Genomic DNA, 21,764 nt, shown 5'->3' on the forward strand with positions numbered 1-21,764 from the left:
TAGGGTTGGGTTTGATAATCCCTCCTCTCTTCAGTGGCGTGTGTGTGTGTGTGTGTGTGTGTGTGTGTGTGTGTGTGTGTGTGTGTGTGTGTGTGTGTGTGTGTGGTGTCTGACAAGGGAAGTGAATCTCATATACCAGGTTAGAGTGCTAGACTGTCACAAGCAGTTAGGTGGTGCAGTGGGCTGGTTCACTAGCTCTTCCTGCCTTTCCCCTTGGAGGTCTGGGTTCAAAGCCAGCTCACAGGACATGTGAACTGAGTTTGAAACCAGACCCACAATGCAATGGCACAGCATTACTGATGTCCTTTGATTAAGAGAAATGATAAATGAACACCAGAATTGTGTTTAAAGCCTTGTGTTGTGTGCTTGTTTTGTTTCTCCACAGAGTCTGTTTGTTTGAATCCGTCAGATACAACAGAAGTGACTCTTTTATTGGATATTTTCAAGGCAGTAATCACCTCTGTTGTACAGATCATTAGGCCAGTTCAAGTCACAAATGAGTGCAGTGGTACAGCTGGCAGAATGGCTCAGTTGGTAGAGTACAGGGCCCTGATTTCCAAGGCTGGTGGTTCAAACCCTGCTCACGGTAGTGTTTTTTTATTCAAGTTGGTTAATTTGCCTTGTAGGCAATGTAAACCTAACATCAAGGACAGCTGCTAGGTGGTGCAGTGGGGGCGGTCCCTGTGCCTAAATGCTCTTTACCTTGAGAGACTGGGATCAAATCCAAGCTGCAGATTGATAGAAGTGACTCTTTTATTGGATATTTCCAATCATCTGCATTTTGTACAAATCATTAGTTAATGTACTGGAGGTCATTTGACAGAAGGAAAAAGCAGCTCTCTGGCTGGCTTAGTTGGTAGAGCACTGGACTCTGACTTCCACGGTTGTTGGTTCAAGTCACATGTAAAGCGCAAGTGTTAATCCATCGATTTCAAAAAATATTGTTAAACTTAACTGTTTATAAGGTTTGGCTTTGAGTCCAGTTCATCACAAATGAAACAAAGCTGAGAATCACTTCTTAGCCCCCAGGTCATCACCACACAATGTAATAATGTGTTTCAAACAACAGGAACACCTGTCAGCTGGATAGCTCTGTTGGTAGAGCAGGGCCCCGTGATTCCCTGGGTAGCGGGTTCAAACCCATGTTGGGCAGGTGTTTCCTTTTCATTTTCAAACACTTTACCCATTTTGAGAGACACATGTTTACGTAACAGGACAAGGGGTCAGTGGTCTAAGCATAAAAATAATAATATAAAGAGGGTGATATAAGGGCTTCTGTGAAATACTAGAGTGTCACAAGCAGACAGGTGGTGCAGTGGGCTAGTTCCCTTGCTCAGTGGGTGTGGTTTGGTAAACCCCGGACTGGAGCACAGTTAGGACCTGGAGCTGCTCAATCCCTTGCTCAGTGGGTTTGGTTTGGTAAACCCCGGACTGGAGCACGGTTAGGATCTGGAGCTGCTCAATCCCTTGCTCAGTGGGTGTGGTTTGGTAAACCCCGGACTGGAGCATGGTTAGGATCTGGAGCTGCTCAATCCCTTGCTCAGTGGGTGTGGTTTGGTAAACCCCGGACTGGAGCATGGTTAGGATCTGGAGCTGCTCAATCCCTTGCTCAGTGGGTGTGGTTTGGTAAACCCCGGACTGGAGCATGGTTAGGATCTGGAGCTGCTCAATCCCTTGCTCAGTGGGTGTGGTTTGGTAAATCCCGGACTGGAGCATGGTTAGGATCTGGAGCTGCTCAATCCCTTGCTCAGTGGGTGTGGTTTGGTAAACCCCGGACTGGAGCATGGTTAGGATCTGGAGCTGCTCAATCCCTTGCTCAGTGGGTGTGGTTTGGTAAACCCCGGACTGGAGCATGGTTAGGATCTGGAGCTGCTCAATCCCTTGCTCAGTGGGTGTGGTTTGGTAAACATCGGTGGTGTACTTCTATTCTTTTACACAAAGAGAGGGGAGAGGTGGAGAGGGCAGCAGCAGTATTCCTCAGTCCAGGAAGGACAGCTCCATGCACTCCACAGCCTCAGGGTGAAGCATGCGGGTCGCCAGCCGCTCCATATCATCCAGGCTCAACAAGCGCAGCCTCCGCTCGTGATCCTGAGAGAGAGGCAGAGGGAGAGACACAGAGTCACAACTACATGCTGGTCTACACCTGTGAGTCTGTGTGCTGTATGCGTGTCTGTGCTGCAGTTAGTATTGGGTGAGTGTCTGTGCTTCAGCTAATATTTTGTATGTGTGTGTGTCTGTCATGCAGTTGGTATTGTGTGTGTGTGTGTGTTGGCAACCAAAGTTTATTTACTATATAGCAGTGTGTGTATAGCAGTGTGGATTGTGTGTGTGTGTGTGTGTGTGTGTGTGTGTGTGTATAGCAGTGTGGATTGTGTGTGTGTGTGTGTGTAGCAGTGTGGATAGTGTGTGTGTGTGTATAGCAGTGTCGGCAGGGCTGAAGTGTTTGTTCATAACAGCAGGCAGGCTGTGCCACACTGACCCAGGGTGAGACGAGGGGCGCTGTTTTGAATTGGGACCAATGGAGTAGTCTGAGAGAGAGAGAGAGAGAGAGAGAGAGAGAGAGAGAGAGAGAGAGAGAGAGAGAGAGAGAGGGAAGCGATTAAAGACTCCAGTCAGATTAAAGAATAAAGAAGTCATGCAACTCAAAGATGATCAAATCGAGGGATACAAACACACAGACTCAATATAGGCAGTGAGGGGATGAGCATTATACACTAAAACTACAGCTTAATACGCAAAGACCTGTCAAGGGACACAAACTCACACACAATTATAAACTAACTCTCAGTCTTTAACTTCTAAAGATCCTCAGACTGTCACGGAATTATTTAACAAGTGCAGGAAAAATGTAACCATTTTAACACAATAGCTTTTTAATGTTTAGGATGTGAATTTGATAGCAGTTCCACTTAATCGCCATGGGGTGGCAGCATTGGTAAGGAATAATCTTACATCAATTGTGCCTTACACAATTACTTTGTATAACAGTGTACCTCTTTTAAATGGTTAAGGGTTTTTTTAAGATACAACCTCGTATTACATTTTTTATATAGTTTTAATATATTTTAGCATTTCAGGGCAGTCGTTCCACTTGTATTTTGTATATCCGTGTACCAGGGGTAAGGGGTTTAAAAATGTGTCTCACCAAAAAGGTTGAAGAAATATCTTATAAAATTGTTCATTCTGCAAAAAACACCTTGGCTAGATTTGAAATTGACATAGATTACAACTGTGTGTTTTGTAATATTGAAAAAATTGCATATATTTTATCATTGTGAAATCGAAAATGCTTTTGTTATTTACTGATATGCAGCATTATAAACTGAAAATGTTAGGTTAACATGTAACATTTGGTGGTTAAAATCCATTTAATGATCAATCAATGATTTGTGTTTCTCATTTTTCTGTGTCTGAATAAGTTCACAAGCTGGTTTGTTTGTGAAATAAAAATTAAATAAACTCGGTATGAGGACGGCAGTGAACGCCTTGAAGCGAACCTGATATAAATTCTGTTTAGCTCACACTGAAAAGACGTGACCACAGCTGATCATTTAATTTCACCTGCGTGTACTCTTGCAGCGTATTCTAGTTGAAATGTGCCGTTTGTTGAGCAGGCAGCGCAGCTGTGGCTGTTTAACACGATTTGACGAGCAAGCAGAGTGACACACGGCAGCCTGGACCGAAGAAACTGCATGGTTTGAATCTGATGAGAAACCAGAGCCGCGGGATCCCTGAACTCCGTTCTTTCAACACCGTGATACATGATGTGTATTAATACGTGTCTGTGTCAACTTCAATTCAGCAGCCTGGAATAAAACATCGATGGATTTCTATTCCTGGCAACTCTCATGATCATCAGAAGTCTAAGTTGTAAGATGCACGATGTTATATTGCATGCTGTGTATTACAAGTGCATGTTGTGGGTTTTCAACTGTAGATAATTAAACCTAAAATTAAATATATAATAAATGGTAAAAAAAAATGTAAAATTATGCACAGTCATGCATTTATTACAGTATAGGTTCAGATACGTATTATTTAAGAATTATGAACTAGCCTAATCTTTTGGGTTTTCCATACTATCATTTTTTTAATCTAAGGTCTTAGTCACTTTTTGCAATTAAAACATTCTCCGGCTCAACCCTTTGGTCTTCAAATGTTTATATTTGCAGATTCAACTGAATATTGCACATGCGTGAAAGAGAACACATAAAAAAGTGGATTCCTTAGAAACCTGGATTCGTCAATCTGGGGGGTTTTTTGCATTTGTGTGGCCAGTAGCTGTCAAGCCTATTGTAATTCTTGAGATGTGTTCAATAATATAATATGTGTTAAACAGCACTGCACAGACCCCAGAGCACGGGGAGGTATTGAGCAGTGCTGTGTCTCTGGCAGGTGAGGATGGGGACTCTACGGGATCTTCAGTACGCACTCCAGGAGAAGATTGAGGAGTTGAGGCAGCGTGATGCTCTGATTGATGAGCTGGAGTTGGAGCTGGACCAGAAGGATGAGCTGATCCAGAAATTGCAGACGGAGCTGGACAAGTACCGGGCAGTGGTGCAGCCAGCCGCGTCCCCGCCAGGCCAACCAGAGCTGCAGGAGCAGCAGAGGACCAAGCGCCAGGCCATTTCAGCAGAGCCCACTGCGCTTGACATTCAGGACATCAGCCACGTGACACTCGCCTGCTACTCCAAGAGCGAACAGTAAGATGCCAGCGTGCTGTGTTACTGGGGGTTCTCGCCAGGAGAAATCCCAATCATTTCAGGTCAGATGTAGTTCAGCAGAGGGGGTTGTGTTTCCCCGCAGGGATTACAGGGCAATACAAAGATAGCCAGCAAGGTATAATAACATTAAATGAATTACTCATAATGTTAAAACGTATAATAATCTAAGCCCAGTGCACAGACTTTTCAGCTGGGGCCTTAATCAGTGTAATAACTTACTTGTAGCTGTGAGAAAAAAAAATGTGTAAAAGGTCTGAAGTGACGCTTGCGAAATGAAAGCAGCACAAACAGAAACGCGCAGCGAATGGGTTCAGTTACGGCTGTGTTCTCATCAGTCTTCCTGGTCTCTCAGGTCCCGGCTGCTGATTAAAGGCGCGATCCTGGAGAACGACTTCATGAAGAACCTGGAGCTGTCTCAGATCCTGGAGATTGTGGATTGCATGTACCCGGTGGAGTACAGCAAGGGCAGCTGCATCATCAAGGAGGGCGATGTCAGCTCGCTTGTGTACGTCATGGAAGGTAGAACCACTGCACCACAGGGCAGAACAGCCTGCGTATGCTTTCAAATACAAATAGAATGCACACATCGATTGGAGGAGGTTGCACTTGAGGGAATTAAAGGAATACACCCAATCTTGTATGTTTCATAAAAAAGTGCCTCATTAGAGGGGACTGGCTATTGGAAAGGTTGGACCAAGGGGCAGTCAGAAAGCTACAGGGTCATGGTATTGCTAGGAGTTTGCGGTCAGGGGCCAGTGAAAGCGATGCTGTAGTGGTAATTGCAGTTGCAGTTCAGTAGTTAAACTGCAGTCTAACTGCACTGCTGATGGTTGTAGCAGTCTCTACACTGGAGCTTCACATGGGGATTTCTTTGCTTCTTCTTCCACAAAGAGGGATGCTCTGAATCGCATTCTTACCTGGTCATTCATTTACCTGTTAATTCATTGTTAGTTAAATTGTTATAAAAAAAAAAGTAACAAGAAAAGCTATTAATGCTAGAGAACGGCAAATTGATATTGACTTTCTCTTAATGCAACGTTCCTTTATTCACACGCACGAAAATACACAAGCACGCATATGTACACATCTCAACACACATAGATACACCGATGCGCACACAGACATAAACTGAAGTCTGCTGAATATGCAAGACTGTTCTTAAGGAAATCCATTGTTTGGGTCAAACAGGCTTTTAATCATTGGCCCAGTTAGAAGCTGAGAGATGGTGCATTCAATAGGAATCTGCTGTTAGATCTGTCATCCGCACATTGCACAATTCAGAGCTTCATGTTCTCAAGGCCAGTGGCTGCCTGTCCTCGACACTCCCATTGTTTTCTAAAAGCAGTCTGATTTGGATTGTCACTTACAGCTGTCCCTGATGCTCTATTACTTTCTCCCTTTTCATCTGCAGTTCTATCTTTTCAGAAGCATTTGAAAGAGAAACAGCAATTGTTTTTGTCACCTGTCCCTGACCTGATTTTTGAATGAAATGCACAATTGAAGCATTGGATAATTACTTTGCAAGTCGTGCTGCCTGTAAGAGGAGTTAGTATGAGTTTGTCAACCCGCCACCGTCACACCTACTACCGCTAACATCTCAGAAACCATCCAAGCTGCCAATTTCAACATTTTCAAGTGTTGTAGGAATCTTATGGCATCCTTCACTTCAACATGTGACCTAAGGTGGCTGCCATATTGGGGTCATGTGATTTTGTTTGGTTTCTGGATAAAAAAGACCCGAGACCTCAAGCACTTGTTACACAGGTGTATCCTGTGATTCTCCAGGTAAAACGAACCCTCTTCTGCCACTGTGTCAAACCCTTTGTATTTTCAGGGTTATATAAATCCCTTCAGACTAAATCTGTTACTGACCGTGAAACTGACTCTGGCCTCACGGGGCTGCTATATTGAGGTCATGTGACTGTAGAAGTGTCCGCTGCACCGAGACAGCACACTTTTATTTATTGTCTGAAGGTATTCTTGATTCTTTTACCAGTTAAAACACACCCATTCACTGCAAATTGCTTTAAACTCGGGCCATATCAGTAAAACAGATCACATGTGAAATGAATGGTTTTTAGTGCATCGCATTGTCTAATGGAAGAAAACCAAGTGCTTTGTGGCTTTATGGGAAAAGCAAATATTAAGGTTTTGTCAATGGAGCAATCCTGGCATTGATTAAACCCATGAGTTATCTGTGGGAGTAATGTGCTCCGGTAAAGGCTGGAGTATTCATCAAAGTGTGATGTTCTCAGAACAGCTGACTACTGTACAGTTCAACTGAAACCTCTTAATAAATTCCAATGGGATTCTTATTGGTCATTTGACTGAAACCTGAGCCCTGCAAATCCGCAGTGATTTCAACTTCGCTACATTGTTTATTCTCATGCTGTCCTGGGCTGAATGCTTTTCATTTAGAGAGAAACATGACAAAGCTTGGCTATTGGAGTACATGCTCTGAATAATAAAGGGCCTTTCTGAATTAATGCATTGCCTGTGGCTTGCAATTGCCTTGCATTTTATTGACAGAAATTCAGTTGATATGAAGAGTGCTTCGCATGAAAACACACACTCTACACTCCAGGATAACCAGGACTCTGCTTTGTATTTTGTTAAAGCAATCGAGATATTTCAGCGATTTAAATTATGTGAACTGATTTCAATTCAGTTGATTACAGAACTCCCTCTTTATACCACCAACCGTGGGACAGGCAACAAACTGGTGGAGATGACAATATAACAAGGTTATTAAAATCCATTATTATTATTATTATTCATTTCTTAGCAGACGCCCTTATCCAGGGCGACTTACAATTGTTACAAGATATCACATTATACATTATTTCACATTATACAGATATCATATTATTTTTACATACAATTACCCATTTATACAGTTGGGTTTTTACTGGAGCAATCTAGGTAAAGTACCTTGCTCAAGGGTACAACAGCAGTGTCCCCCACTGGGGATTGAACCCACAACCCTCCGGTCAAGAGTCCAGAGCCCTAACCACTACTCCACACTGCTGCCCCACTACAGTAGTGTGCTCTATACTGCATGGAGGATAACATGTCAAAGGGTTAGGGTTTAGAAATACTAAAAGAAGTAATACATTGATGCCTTTGCTGTCTTCAATTGAAAAAGACTTCTACAGCTATTGACAAAAGTGTTGCATCACCTAGAATTTAAGAACATAATAAAAAAAACTATATGAACATAATTTAGATCTTTTTTTAACATCATGTAATCAAATAAACTACAAAATGATATTGCAAAAGTCTACCGGAAGCCATAATAGTAGTACAGTAGTATTTCATGTTAGATTTCGAAATGTCATGTTTTTCCATTTTTGTCAGTTTTTCGTTAAGCGGCGTGTAATTAAATATTTTAACGTAACATTATTCAAGAGGTTTCATTCGACTTTAAGAAACAAAATTAGTTCATTCTATAGGGTGATACAAAAACTTGTGGCCACAGCTGTAGTCGAAACGTTTGTAATTGAATACGTTTTGTTTTTCTAGCATTTCTAAAGTTTTCTTTCTCTGCTGTCTGGTTTGAGAGGGGAAGGTGGAGGTGACCAAGGATGGGCTGAAGCTGTGCACAATGGGGCCTGGCAAGGTGTTTGGAGAGCTGGCCATTCTCTACAACTGCACGCGGACAGCCACAGTGAAAGGTAAGGAGAGGAGCAAGAGGCTTTGTGTGCACCACAGCAGATTGAAATCACAGTCTGCTGTTGCTAGGATGCCACTAATTATAGGGATTTAACACGCAATTATAGTGTAACTTCACTGTATACCTTTTTTATATTAGGTGGCTTATTATGTAACAACCAAATTATGAATACTATGCAGACAAAATGTTCAGCAGCAATTTGGTTAATGTTTAAACAGCAAATAAGGGTGTGGATACCAGTATTTTTAATAGCAATGTGCAAGGCTGCGGTTTAAAGGCTAGTACCATGCTGGTTATTTAATGATGCAGGTCCCAGCATGTTTCCCAGAGCAACATACTATGAAAATGTTTGGACTAAATAGAAAGTGCAATGATTCAGGGAAAAGAGCCCCTTTTGAGAATGTTAGATGTGAATAGTGTTGAGATTCTTTACAGTAATAATTTAGAAGCTTGTAAACACCCTGGTAGATTCATTCCTTTCCTGGCTGCTTCAGGATTCTCCATTCCTCAAGCAGCCTCTCTCAGGTGGCTCTGAGCTGATATCAAAGGCTGGAACTCCAGCGGGAGAGAGCAGATTCTATCTCTAACTGAGAAGACTGCACATTGAATCTAATGAGCTGGTGCACAGTGTGGACACATAGAGAGGGGGTGGTTGAGCGGGGTAGGAAAACTTCAAAGAGAATGGAGAGAAAAACATTTCTGTATGTCTGTTACCTCTTTAACTCTTAAACTCTGAAGCATCTGCTGTGATCCAGGTCTAACTCTCTACAGTGCAGGATCATTGACACAATTGCTTCTCTTACAAAAATACACTGAAATAACTAGGCAGTATTAATACAATAAACTGCAATAAAAAAAAATATATGGGTTCCAACTGCAATAGCATACACAGGTAGGTAGCCTGCAGTACTATTGTGAATTTACTGCCTCCAACATACAATAAGCCAGTGTCTTCCCTTAACACCTTTCCTGCAATCCTGTGAGCTGTTCTATTGAAGATCCACTTGTGTATATATATATATATATATATATATATATATATATATATATAGTCACAGTTACAATACAGCATGGGACAGAACAGGGTCAGCTGTTTCACTGCGTTTTTCAAATCCCCAAAACAGGTTTGAGTAGCTGTGGGTAGCAATTTAATAACAGTACCCAAGATCTGACCTTTTCCAAGCTCTCCACACTGCCCAAACTTTTCAGCAAATCTGTAATATTGAGAGTGAGGTGGAGCGGGAGGTGAAGAGTTAAATGCGCTTGTGTTTGCAGCAGCAGGCTGCCTCAGAACTCTCCCTTTCGCTCGATGCAGATTGCTGCTGCAGTCTGCCCTGCAGTCCTGTTCAAGCAGCTTGTACAAAACCACTGAAAGGTTCAAACTCCTGAACTGCACATTCAAACCCACGCTCATCAGAAGCAGGGAAACAGTAGCATATGGAATAGGCTTTGTGGTTGAAACTAACAAGCTGCAAAACACGCCTGGTTTTACAGTAGTGCTGCTGGCCACAATTCGAGTCACTAGCAGGGCTTTCTAGGGACAGGCAGAGTTTGAAGCCCATTGTCTCACCCCCACTTCAGGTCAGCTGCTGTTCTTACCTCCCTCGCGCCTGCATTCCCTGCACCTGTGCTCCTGGTTAATGGGCTTATATAATACCTCACATGCACCAACACCTGCCACTGCAAAATGGTTTTACAAAAAAAAAAATCATCCCATGAAATTATTCTGAAGGAGATAGCCATCATTGCGGATGTTGTCCTGTGTGGGTGTACCCCTGATAACTGTGCTTTTTCAAGTCTTTTTTTTTATCCAAGTGGTTTTAATGTGCAGTGACTTGCATTAACCCTCATTCACTATGGCAATTGAAATCTCCAGTTATAGTGCCACTGCCTTATACACGATTTGACCTGAGATAATATAACAGAATATTCAAAAATAGACATTTCTTTACATGGATTAAAAAGGTACCTTGCTAGTGACGTTCATATTTGAGAAGTGACATTAATCACCATGTTAGGCTTTTAATGTTTCTATAGATAACATGTATTAACAGCTGCTTGTTTTTCTATTCAAGGCTTCATGAATTCATGTTGGTGCCTCCAGTCCAAACAGTTTACAAGGACCCTTGTTGCTCTCATTAGGATTCCTTCAGCATATCCCCAAAAGAATGTTCTAATCAGAACCCAGTCCGTTTCATTTTCCAAGCAAACTGTTAATACTGCATGCCCAAGCCAGGCAATGTATTCCATTATTAATTGAAAAACATTTCTGCAGCAGAGAATCAGTGAGAAGAAACCATCTCATTTTCAACAGTGTTCTGAGAGACGTGACACATGGAAGCAGCCGGGCTGAGTCAAGCCGTTGCCTTTTTCTTGTAACAGCATCTATTAACTGCATTGACATGAAATAAACAGCAAGATCAGACGCTGCACAGGCCAATTCAGGAGAGGCAGCTGGCTCTAGTTCGCAAATAAGTGAATATCAAGGCAAATGAACGGAGCAGCATAGGTTGTGTGCTTCATCTTTGATGCTGCTCTCATACAGTGCGTATAAGGGCTCTCAAATTGCCTTGGGAGTTCTAAGCAACCCTGAGGTGCTGTACTGCTTTCATAATCGCTTCATCCTGAAGGTGCTTCACAGAACTGCACTGAGAGAACAGCAATGCTGAAGCAATGCATCACAATAATGATATCCCAGCCATGACAAACACAGCAGGCAGGGGTTCAGCGGGCAGTTGAAATAAATTCAGCTTCATAAGTGACTACTTCTGAATGTGAAGAAGAGGCTTTTGAATGCTGTTTATTGTGTGAGTCCCTGCATTGCATAACTATCAGAGCAATACTAATGGCACATTAGTTAAAGTAGAGCAGAGCCCAGAACGCTTACACTCTTTCACCGAGTCTGAGCTGGTGTGTTTGATTGTTGATTCCAGCGAGCCTCTCTCTCCTTTCCTCCCCTGAATGAATATGACACATTCAGGCCTCCCAAAGGCACTGGGACTAGCAGACAGCAGAGCAGAAATTCAATAGTTTAGCAGCGGGGTGAGTTGTCTGCTGATATTGGTGCTGGGTTGGAGAGACAGCGGCTGGGGTAAGAGGAGTGGGGTTGCTGCTATAGCACTATAAGGACATGGGCAGAGAAAACCATGTGCACTTCCATCCAATTTATTATATGGATCAATGGATTCAGTATTCCAATGTAGAAGACTGATGAGCAGGGAGGGCAGCAGGTGGCCAATAGAAACAGGTCCACTTTAATCTGACACTCTGCTTCTGCTCTCTCTGTGTGGCTCGATTGATCTCTACTAGTACTGAGAATTGTCATTTAGGCCTGGTTCACTCCTACATGATCTGGAAGTCCAAGTAACAAAGTTGTGCAGCTCAAGCCCCTTACGGTCCTTGTTTTGAGAGATTATGTTAATCATTTAAGAAGCTGGAGATGAGTCTGAGTGACAGCTATGCTTAACCAGCAGCTCGAGTGCAGTGATTGAGGAGATTAAACACATCCCCTTCCTGCAGGATTACAGCATTCAAAGAGCCTGGGCTGTGCTGTCAGAACCCCCTTGCAGGATTAGCGCGTTCAGAGAGCCTGGGCTGTGCTGTCAGGGAATCTCTCGATACCTTTCATCCCAGCATCTTTGCTTCCAGAGACTCTGATAAATGAAATCAAAGTGTCAGAACAGTGCAGGGTCCCTGATCACTGCAGCTACACGAGGGGAGCGGGCTCTGTGAGGGTTAAAAATGATTCTCACTCAAACTCAGGTTTTACTCCTCTGACACTAGCACATTATTTTTCAATGACGTGGTGTGTTTATTGTAAACTTGTGTGTTATTCAGGGGCATGAACGAGGGGTCCTCCCCCTATTTCCCTCCTACCAATAACATCTGCTAATCCCCTATTTAAACCCCAAGCCTTGAGTTTGCTCTCTGAGCGGTTCAGTTTCACCTCCGTGAGGGCGGCTCTCCGCGAGCCAAGGGGAATATCTAAGTTATAAGCACATGTCTTCTATTATCAAGTTTATTTCTAAAGCAACACAAATAAACACAAAGATGTGTTTTAAATCTGTTGCAAGATGTTCTTGTTAAGCATTTGGTTTCACAGTGATGGCTAACCACACCTATAACCTGCTGTCTCCCTGTCCCTCTCTCTCCCCCCATAGCCCTGACTCACACCAAGCTGTGGGCGATCGACCGGCAGTGCTTCCAGACCATCATGATGAAGACTGGCCTCATTAAGCATGCAGAGCACATGGAGTTCCTGCGGAGGTGAGTCCCGCGCTGCCCTTCCTTTCATTCAAGAGGACTGCATCGGTCCAGGACATAGGCGATGGGTGGGCCACTGCCCTCTCACTTTTTAAACAGGGGGGCCCTGCCCACTCACTTTATAAACAGGGGGGGAGGCCCTGCCCCCCCACTTTTAACAGTGAAGGCGAGAAAAAAATATTTATATATATATATATATATATTTTAATACCTTGAATCTCATCGTTCTTCCAAATCACAGTGACACAGATAAGTCAAATAAGTTAAAGCAGGGAACACACTGTATTATTATTTATTACTTACAATTGTTACAAGATATCACATTATTTTTACATACAATTACCTATTTATACAGTTGGGTTTTTACTGGAGCAATCTAGGTAAAGTACCTTGCTCAAGGGTACAGCAGCAGTGTCCCCCACCTGGGATTGAACCCACGACCCTCCGGTCAGGAGTCCAGAGCCCTAACCACTACACACTGCTGCCCTCTATCCCACTACTTTGAATGTGTTTATTACCCAGAGCCCTCATATACTGGGAGCGTACTTCCCTTTTAAAGTGTTCTTGTTTACCGTTGATTGGAGTCATTTTCAACCCCGCTACCAACTCTCCAGGTTTTTGTTTCAGCTTGTTCTCTTTTTTTATTTTGTACTGCAGTCTGCGGATGAACACACACAAAACGCAATCACTGTATTTGTGTGCTGTTTAAAATCTCAGAGGCTGTGTGTCTGTAAGTGCTATCTTACTATCGTCCACGACCCTAGAAGTATCTGCACAAACTGATGTCTTGTGGCACTACCTGTTCATCAGCTATTGCAATTTTCTCTCTTAGGAGCAGATCATTCAGAAATCTGCTCATTAATTCAATAGCAAATATATTGCCAGGTCAGGCAAGCCTTGCATTTTTCAACATCAAACTTGAGAATATTTTCTATTTGAGATCCTCTGTATTTAAAGTGATGCATGCTTTGTGTAAGTGTGATTAGAGACGATATCCATGCTGTAGACGGGTTTTCAATGCTGAGGCTGGCACCCCCACCCTCCCCCTCGGCTCCATATTCACAGATCTGACAGCTCGTTATCATGGTGATCTATACAGATCATAGTTTATGTAAAGCAGGCTTGAGCTGCTCCTTCCCAAGGGGCAGGATCAATGCACATATTTTACACACAGTAAATAGGATAAATATCTCACTCAGAAGTGCTATAAAGAGTTGTATTGAAGCTTTGTCAAGAAAATAACAGCTTGACATTTCGATTGGGTAGCCTTCATGAGGAAAAGGTCTTCCGTTAAATGATCGTTCATGTTTACGGCAGCCACATTTTCATAATGTTTTCTATCCCAGGTTAACCCTACTGTGGGTACAATCCTCTCTTCCCTCTCTCTCTCTGCCTATCTTACTTACTCTGATCACACTGAGTGAAGCTGTTGTTTGAAATGTGGCAAGGCAGAACAGGTGTGCATTGCAAAATGCATGAAAGATATTGAACACGTATGAAAAAATCCCTTTTTACAGCAGACCAGTCCCCAGTATATATATGCTGTAACCACTGTGTCTTGCCTTGCCTCTCCGACAGTGTCCCCTCACTTCAGGAGCTGCAGGAGGATGTTCTGAGTAAACTGGCTGATGTCTTGGAAGAGGTAATCTATTTTCTGATCCTCCATACCATCCCTTCTGGCATCTAGCATTTATAAATAATATTTCACACACAGCGTGTCTTTGGGAGGCTCTTTGTTTTATTTTTTTCTTTGTGATTTTCATGCTTGAAGACTCATTATGACGAGGGAGATTACATCATCAGGCAGGGAGCCAGTGGTGACACGTTCTTCATCATCAGCAAGGGGAAGGTGAGGAAGACGAGGGTTTTACCCCTGCAGCCTCGAACCACACCTCATGAGTGCTGCTGAATCCCGGAGCTCAGTAGCAAATAGGAATTTAACAAACTGAATGTCTCTCTGTAACTTCTTATCAAATCTAAGATGGGCAGAGCAGTCCCTCACTAGATTAGTATTCTCTGATCCCTGGCTCTCATTTCCTGTTTTATTTTACTGTGAGCATGTAGAGGCTCCCTGGAGGAAAGGAAATTGAATATTTTATTACTGTAGAAGCTTCCTCACAGACTAACCGCATGCAAAGGATTGTTCTCCACAGAGTCACGCTAATGTGGATAAAGTGATTCCTTTAGATTACAGTGCTTCTGATTCTGGTGATCAGTGTATTAGCTTGCAGACCAGAAATAATTCAGTTTCAAGTTGCACATAGGACCAGTCTGTATCCCTTTACCTTTCGTGGTGTTACATCACAAGTTACATTGGGACTAAAGTGCTATTTAGTTGCATGCATACTCTATCCATTGCTTTCCTCATTGTTGGAGGAGAACACTGTTGCTCAAGTTTCTGTTTCTAATGTGCCTCCCTGCAGGTGAGCGTCACACAGCAGAAACTGGCCAATGAGGAGCCTGTGTTTCTCTGTACTCTGTCCCGGGGGGACTGGTTTGGAGAGCAGGCACTCAAGGGGTAAGGAGCCAGCGCCAACCCTAAAGGGCTCGTCTATGGGTAAAGAGTGTTAGAGCAATATGATATGCAATTTAATTAACATCTGCTAATCTCTTCTAAATATCTGCTACCTTCCCCATCCCTAAGTAGCTTTGAAAACCAGTAGACATGTAATTAACTTCCAACTGGTTTACTTATTTGTTGTTTTTTTTAAGAGAGGACGTGAGAACAGCGAGCGTTGTTGCTGCAGATGACGTGACGTGTCTGGTGATCGACAGAGAGTGAGTAGAGAGAGTGTGATTGAGGACAGATCAATGGGAAATTATACCATGCAGTGGGGTCAATGACAGGCAGTGGGGTCACTGACAGGCAGTGGGGTCAATGACAGGCAGTGAGATCAATGACAGGCAGTGGGGTCAATGACAGGCAGTGGGGTCAATGACAGGCAGTGAGGTCACTGACAGGCAGTGGGGTCACTGACAGGCAGTGGGGTCACTGACAGGCAGTGAGGTCACTGACAGGCAGTGGGGTCAATGACAGGCAGTGAGGTCAATGACAGGCAGTGAGATCAATGACAGGCAGTGAGATCAAAGACAGGCAGTGGGGTCAAAGACAGGCAGTGGGGTCAAAGACAGGCAGTGGGGTCAAAGACAGGCAGTGGGGTCAAAGACAGGCAGTGGGGTCAAAGACAGGCAGTGAGATCAATGACTGGCAGTGGGGTCAAAGACAGGCAGTGGGGTCAAAGACAGGCAGTGGGGTCAATGACTGGCAGTGGGGTCAATGACTGGCAGTGGGGTCAATGACAGACAGCGGTGGTTTACCAGAATTGTAGGACTGTGCAGGTGTGTCTCAGTGAGAAATGTCTCTTCCCGTTTTCCAGGTCATTCAAGCAGCTGATTGGTGGTCTGGAAGATGTCAACAGCCGAGTTTATGAGAGCGCTGAGGCAAAAGCCAAGTGAGTGGAACTGATTGCATTTTTACTGCACAGCAACACGAAGTTCACGATAACTGGAAAGTTGCTTCTAAAAGAAAGTCTGTTGAGCAAGGCAGAGGGGATGGCTGGATAGTACAAGAGGCAGCTGTTCTCTTGTCTGAAGTTCTTTTTTTCACATCAAATAGATGTGTTGTTTCTCAGTTAGATAGCTGCACACTGGGGCCTCTCCTCCACTCCTATAGCTCTGCACACTGGGGCCTCTCCTCCACTCCTATAGCTCTGCACACTGGGGCCTCTCCTCCACTCCCACACCTCTGCACACTGGGGCCTCTCCTCCACTCGTTTCTCATTCCAGGTTCGAGGCAGAAGCAGCTTTCTTCTCCAGCCTGGATTTCTCTGATTTCCAGATTGTCAACACGCTCGGGGTCGGGGGCTTTGGACGAGTTGAACTGGTAAGATTGCCACAAGGGGGCCGCTTTATCAACATCTGCAGCTGCAGTGCGGTTTGGTGTGAAAGGAAAAACAGGCAGCTAATTGATAGACCTTGATAATGCTACAAAGCCAGCGCCTAACAACGGCACACTGCACCGTGTTCTTTATCTTTGTTGCTGCTATACCAGTCTTGTCTGATGATGCTTCCCTACAGTTTAATGCAGACATTAGGAGTAGAAATACATGGTCCTCTTCAATATATATGTTTCATATGATGTTGACACTAACAGCTTCAGCATGTGTCTGTGTAAGATTGCCAGTGCAGATGTCAGTGTCATATCACAACTGCAAATATGTTCAGGTTTATTTATACTCTGCTCAGGTCCGTATTAACCCATCACTGGGCCATAGGCAAGCATACACTTGCAGGCCCCCTACCCCTGAAAAACAGCCACACACACATATACATGCAAACATATATCTACACACACACATGCACACCTCTATATACATTATAAGCCTTTATAAGTAGCGATCCAGCCTTTTACAACAGGTAGAATTCTCAGTTTTAAGTTATTATGAACGACTGAATGAATCTGACAGAAAATTAAACTGTAGATGGGTGTGCTAAACACATTTCAGAATAAAACCAGAAAAAATCTGAAGCCTATGTTAAATCCTGTAGCACAGCTCGACAACGACTTTTAACCCCTTAAATACACTGTTACTTATTCAACTATAACACATACGTTGGCATGTGTGCCATGTTCACCAGCTGTTATGACCCTGAAATCAGCGTTGGGCTGAGCAATAAATAAATAAATATTGTTTAGGATCTGCCCCTCTATAAATATCCACAGAGAAATTAGCAGCCCAACGTGATTTAACCCCTTAAATAAAAAGCCAATCATTCAGTTTGGAGCAGATCAAATTTTGAATAAGAAACGGCGAATAAGAAAAGAACAAATAAGAAGCCAACTTCAGCCTCGTCTCGATGATTCCACGCCGACACAGCTGCATTTTTCCAAACACCGCTGGATGTGAACGCTTGAAATTTCTGAACAGTATTTACATGTAATACAATGAAAATGTGTTTTAAATGAAAAAAAGTTGTATAAGGTTACTTTCTTTCAGGTGCAGCTGAAGAGCGATGAGTCCCAGACCTTCGCCATGAAGATCCTAAAGAAGCAGCACATCCTGGACACCAGGCAGCAGGGCCACATCCTGTCAGAGAAGCACATCATGCAGGAGACGCACTGCGGCTTCATTGTCAGGTCAGAACCGACCCCTTCACTGTGCCCAGGCTTTTACAGATCCTTTATTATAATCAACTCCCAGGGATTATTGAGTTTGGGATAGTAGTAAGAACTGTTTAAAATATTGCGGATTGATGAATTATAGCTGGGAAAAAAATTCATGGACAGATCCCATGCATATGACTAGAAGAATTGTGTTCAGTATTAATTGTGAAGTGAGGAGAGGGAGCTTCTAACCCCCTGGAATTCAACACCTTTACTATCTCCAGGCTGTACCGCACCTTTCGAGACAGGAAGTACCTTTACATGCTGATGGAGGCGTGTCTGGGGGGCGAGCTGTGGACCATCCTGAGGGACAGGTACTGTCTCTGCCTATTATTATTATTATTATTATTATTATTATTATTATTATTATTATTATTATTATTATTATTATTGATAAACTGGTTTGAGTGTAGACTGCACTGTTGAGTGACCTCACATTGCTGTGCTGCTCTGAGTTGTAAAAGCAGTTTCAGATCACTTTAGCAACCATTTATCTTCAGCTGTCTCACAGTACTCCGTCGTGCATGAGTTTCTGAATGATCCAGGGCAGTGTTTTCATCCCTATCTGTTTCAGGGGATCGTTTGATGACGCAACAACGCGCTTCTACACGGCTTGTGTGGTCGAGGCGTTATCCTACCTGCACTGTCGCAGTATCATCTACCGGGATCTGAAACCAGAAAATATCATCCTGGACCAAAGGGGCTGTGCCAAACTAGTAAAGAGGAACCTTTTCAATGTTTCGTTATTTCAAATTTATACTAGCAGTGTTTAAAGCCGGACAGAAAAGGTTTTCTACAAATGACTTGACAACCATCTTTGTGCTTCTGTAGGTTGACTTTGGCTTTGCAAAGAAGATTGGTTATGGAAAGAAAACGTGGACTTTCTGCGGCACTCCAGAGTACGTGGCCCCTGAAATCATCCTAAACAAGGGCCACGACATCTCGGCGGATTACTGGTCCCTGGGCATCTTGATGTACGAGCTGCTAAGCGGCAGGTGAGAGGAGGCTGGATGTGTGGGAATCTGTGTGATTGGGTTTAAGTTAACATGCAAGAGGTGTGACAAAACTGCAATGAATAGTAAAGAAACTGCAATGGCTTCTGAGCCTTTTAAAATGACATCTACTGTAAGTAAAACATTATAAAAACTGGTTTAAAGTAAATTCATAGTGTTAGACAGGCAGATTTACAAGCAGTGCACCAGGGACCCTTCAAGGGTGTGTAATGTCTGCACTATTGGCACTCCCTGTGTAACTGAATTGTGTCTGCAGTATGAGATTCCTGTGAAGGCAGAGACAGTCAGCCCACACTTCTCCTGCTCCGTGGGACATTTATGTGCACAACTTTAAAAAACCTGCTTGTCTTGTTCCCGTCAGTCCTCCTTTTTCAGAGTCGGACCCAATGAAAACTTACAATATCATCCTCCGCGGGATCGACATGGTGGAGTTTCCAAAGAAAATCACAAAGAACGCAGCGAATCTCATCAAGAGACTGTGCAGGTGAGCAGACACTGGGACAGGACATGGACATTGCACTGGATGCTTTATCAAATCTCATAGAGACAGCAGACACTGGGACAGGACATGGACATTGCACTGGATGCTTTATCAAATCTCATAGAGACAGCAGACACTGGGACAGGACATGGACATTGCACTGGATGCTTTATCAAATCTCATAGATAGCTCTTTATCCCACAACTCCAGCAATGTAAAGCATGGAGTTTTCTGCTGTGATAATCGCCTAAGATTCTGCTTCCTTGCAAAGTCACATTTAGTTTAGGAAAACACACAGTTCATATTTTTAAACTAGCAAGGAACAGAATAGGTACGGGACCCTTACATTTACATTCTGAGTATCTGCTGAGGGTTTTGTGAGAACGTTTTCTTACCTTGGATTAGTAAAACAACGTTCTTTAAACTTTGGAACAAATAAACAAGGCTGGTTTTGTGCAAGGTTCTTTCCTGCTAGTTAAAAGAATGCAGGTGAGTGTGTCACGGTGCCCATGTCTGTGTTTGATTCACAGGGATAACCCCTCTGAGAGGCTGGGGAACCAGAAGAATGGAGTCAAGGACATCCAGAAACACAAGTATGGACGTGCATCAGCAGCCACAGCGCTGTGCCCTTCTAGTTAAAACAACTTCATTGAGTTTTTAGCACAACAGTGATAGAGATGCAAGCGTGCAAATATGACAGTATATATATGATATGATAAATGACAGTAAGATCTAACAATACTGACATCACACAAGCATCTGTTCTGCTGTCTGCTCTCTTTCAGGTGGTTTGAAGGGTTTAACTGGGAGGGGATGAGAAAGGGCACGCTGACGCCCCCCATCATCCCGAGTGTAAGGACCCTCAGCTCTTTATGTCTCATTAGCAGTGTTCGATCATGTGATATGCAGTTATGAGTCGAGAGAGTGGGAGTGCTGTCAGGGTACCCCTGTGTCCTCATAGTGAATGCTTTACTGGCTTGCCATCAGTTTGCAGTACAGTGCAGTGCTCAGTGCAGCTGCAGCCTGCCCCTGTTTAATCTTGTTTCTTGTGCAGGTCAGCAGCCCTCTTGATACAAGCAATTTCGACTGCTTCCCTGAGGACAGCGAGGACCCGCCCCCTGACGAGGACTCGGGCTGGGACGCAGAATTTTGATTGGCCAGTGCAAACCAACGCAGGAGAGTGGACATAGTGCACACAAAGCATGAAGCTGAATTCTGATTGGCCAGCAAGCACCCAGGAGACCAGTCAGTTCCTGACTTCTGATTTGCTAGCAGGAATCGGGCAGGGATGTGGGTCACAGAAAGTATGGAGGATGCTGTCCGATTGGCTATCGGAAGAATGTGGGAAACAATCACTGATATATAACCATTATTCAGAAGAAAAACAACTCGGGTGGTAGATGCTTCTGCTCTATTGCACTGAAATTCTGGAATGAGCTGCCCAGTACTGTAAGGGAAGCTCCCTCAAATGAGCTGCCCAGTACTGTAAAGGAAGCTCCCTCAAATGAGCTGCCCAGTACTGTAAAGGAAGCTCCCTCAAATGAGCTGCCCAGTACTGTAAAGGAAACTCCCTCGAATGATCTGTCCAGTACTGTAAAGGAAACTCCCTCAAATGAGCTGTCCAGTACTGTAAAGGAAACTCCCTCAAATGATCTGCCCAGTACTGTAAAGGAAACTCCCTCGAATGATCTGTCCAGTACTGTAAAGGAAACTCCCTCGAATGAGCTGTCCAGTACTGTAAAGGAAACTCCCTCGAATGATCTGTCCAGTACTGTAAGGAAAGCTCCCTCAGTTGATGTTTTTAAATCTCGATTAAAACCACATTTTTATACTGTGGTGTATCCAGTTATCTAAAATGATATTCTCTCGTCTCTGGCATATTTAACTATTTTTACTATTGAGCATTATTTGACTTTTTTATTTATTTTATGGGTATTCTTGTTATTATTGCAATTACAATGAGGTCTTATTTTTCAGTGTTCTAATAAGAGAGAAAGACTTGAAGCCAGAACCTGTAAGGAAGAGAGTCTTCAATTCAGTGCACATTGCACCTTTGCTTTGAATATGAAATGAAACTGTTAATGTTACAAACTTCAAAGGTGTGCCTCAGTGTTTGCTACTAGTTTTGTGACCATTATTTTAAGCCAATTTACTTTTACATGAATTAAAATGTGTCCCATGCTGTGAATTATAATTAGCTTGTTTGTAAGCTGCTTGAAATGTGGGGCACTGTGGTTTAAAGTAAATATATTTTAAAGGTACATGCATTGATACTGATCTTTCAAACACTGTGTGTTCGAGTCTCGATTGCTCTCTTGTGCCATTTTAAACTAGTCTGGTGTTAAACAGGATTGATGTTTGATGTGGAATGTCTGTACAGGCGCACATCAGTAAAATCACTGGAGACCATTGTGATTACTTTGTGTAACTGTGAGCATGGTGAGAT

General features: G+C 43.3%; 1 protein-coding gene across 4 annotated transcripts; it reads left to right on the forward strand.

Moving 5' to 3' along the window:
- The first annotated feature begins 1,952 nt into the window (after nucleotides 1-1,952).
- Nucleotides 1,953-21,082, forward strand: LOC117397688 (cGMP-dependent protein kinase 1-like). 4 transcript variants are annotated; one of them, XM_033996473.3, is made up of 20 exons: nucleotides 1,953-2,145; nucleotides 3,615-3,870; nucleotides 4,340-4,703; nucleotides 5,077-5,243; nucleotides 8,285-8,398; nucleotides 12,558-12,663; nucleotides 14,239-14,302; nucleotides 14,432-14,509; nucleotides 15,084-15,178; nucleotides 15,373-15,438; nucleotides 16,038-16,112; nucleotides 16,447-16,543; nucleotides 17,658-17,797; nucleotides 18,049-18,138; nucleotides 18,399-18,540; nucleotides 18,656-18,819; nucleotides 19,199-19,321; nucleotides 19,849-19,911; nucleotides 20,104-20,170; nucleotides 20,373-21,082. In XM_033996473.3, exons 3-20 carry the CDS (start codon nucleotides 4,402-4,404, stop codon nucleotides 20,469-20,471), a joined length of 2,052 nt encoding a protein of 683 aa, XP_033852364.3. In that variant the 5' UTR covers nucleotides 1,953-2,145; nucleotides 3,615-3,870; nucleotides 4,340-4,401; the 3' UTR covers nucleotides 20,472-21,082. The 4 variants fall into 4 exon arrangements, with proteins under 4 accessions (XP_033852364.3, XP_058864706.1, XP_058864707.1 ...); XM_059008723.1 differs by lacking the exon at nucleotides 1,953-2,145 and having other exon boundaries at nucleotides 3,577-3,870; nucleotides 4,396-4,703; XM_059008724.1 differs by lacking the exons at nucleotides 1,953-2,145; nucleotides 3,615-3,870; nucleotides 4,340-4,703 and having other exon boundaries at nucleotides 5,101-5,243; nucleotides 8,287-8,398.
- Nucleotides 21,083-21,764: the final 682 nt, after the last annotated feature.

Source organism: Acipenser ruthenus, chromosome 37, assembly GCF_902713425.1.
Source record: "Acipenser ruthenus chromosome 37, fAciRut3.2 maternal haplotype, whole genome shotgun sequence".
In the NCBI taxonomy this organism is placed as follows: Eukaryota; Metazoa; Chordata; class Actinopteri; order Acipenseriformes; family Acipenseridae; genus Acipenser; species Acipenser ruthenus.

Bases quoted from the DNA above. Each gene is read 5' to 3' on its own strand.
- LOC117397688 (XM_033996473.3), top strand. From the start codon at position 4,402: ATGGGGACTCTACGGGATCTTCAGTACGCACTCCAGGAGAAGATTGAG. The intron at 19,912-20,103 runs GTATGGACGTGC...GCTCTCTTTCAG, and splicing joins AAGGACATCCAGAAACACAA to GTGGTTTGAAGGGTTTAACT. The intron at 20,171-20,372 runs GTAAGGACCCTC...TTTCTTGTGCAG, and splicing joins CGCCCCCCATCATCCCGAGT to GTCAGCAGCCCTCTTGATAC.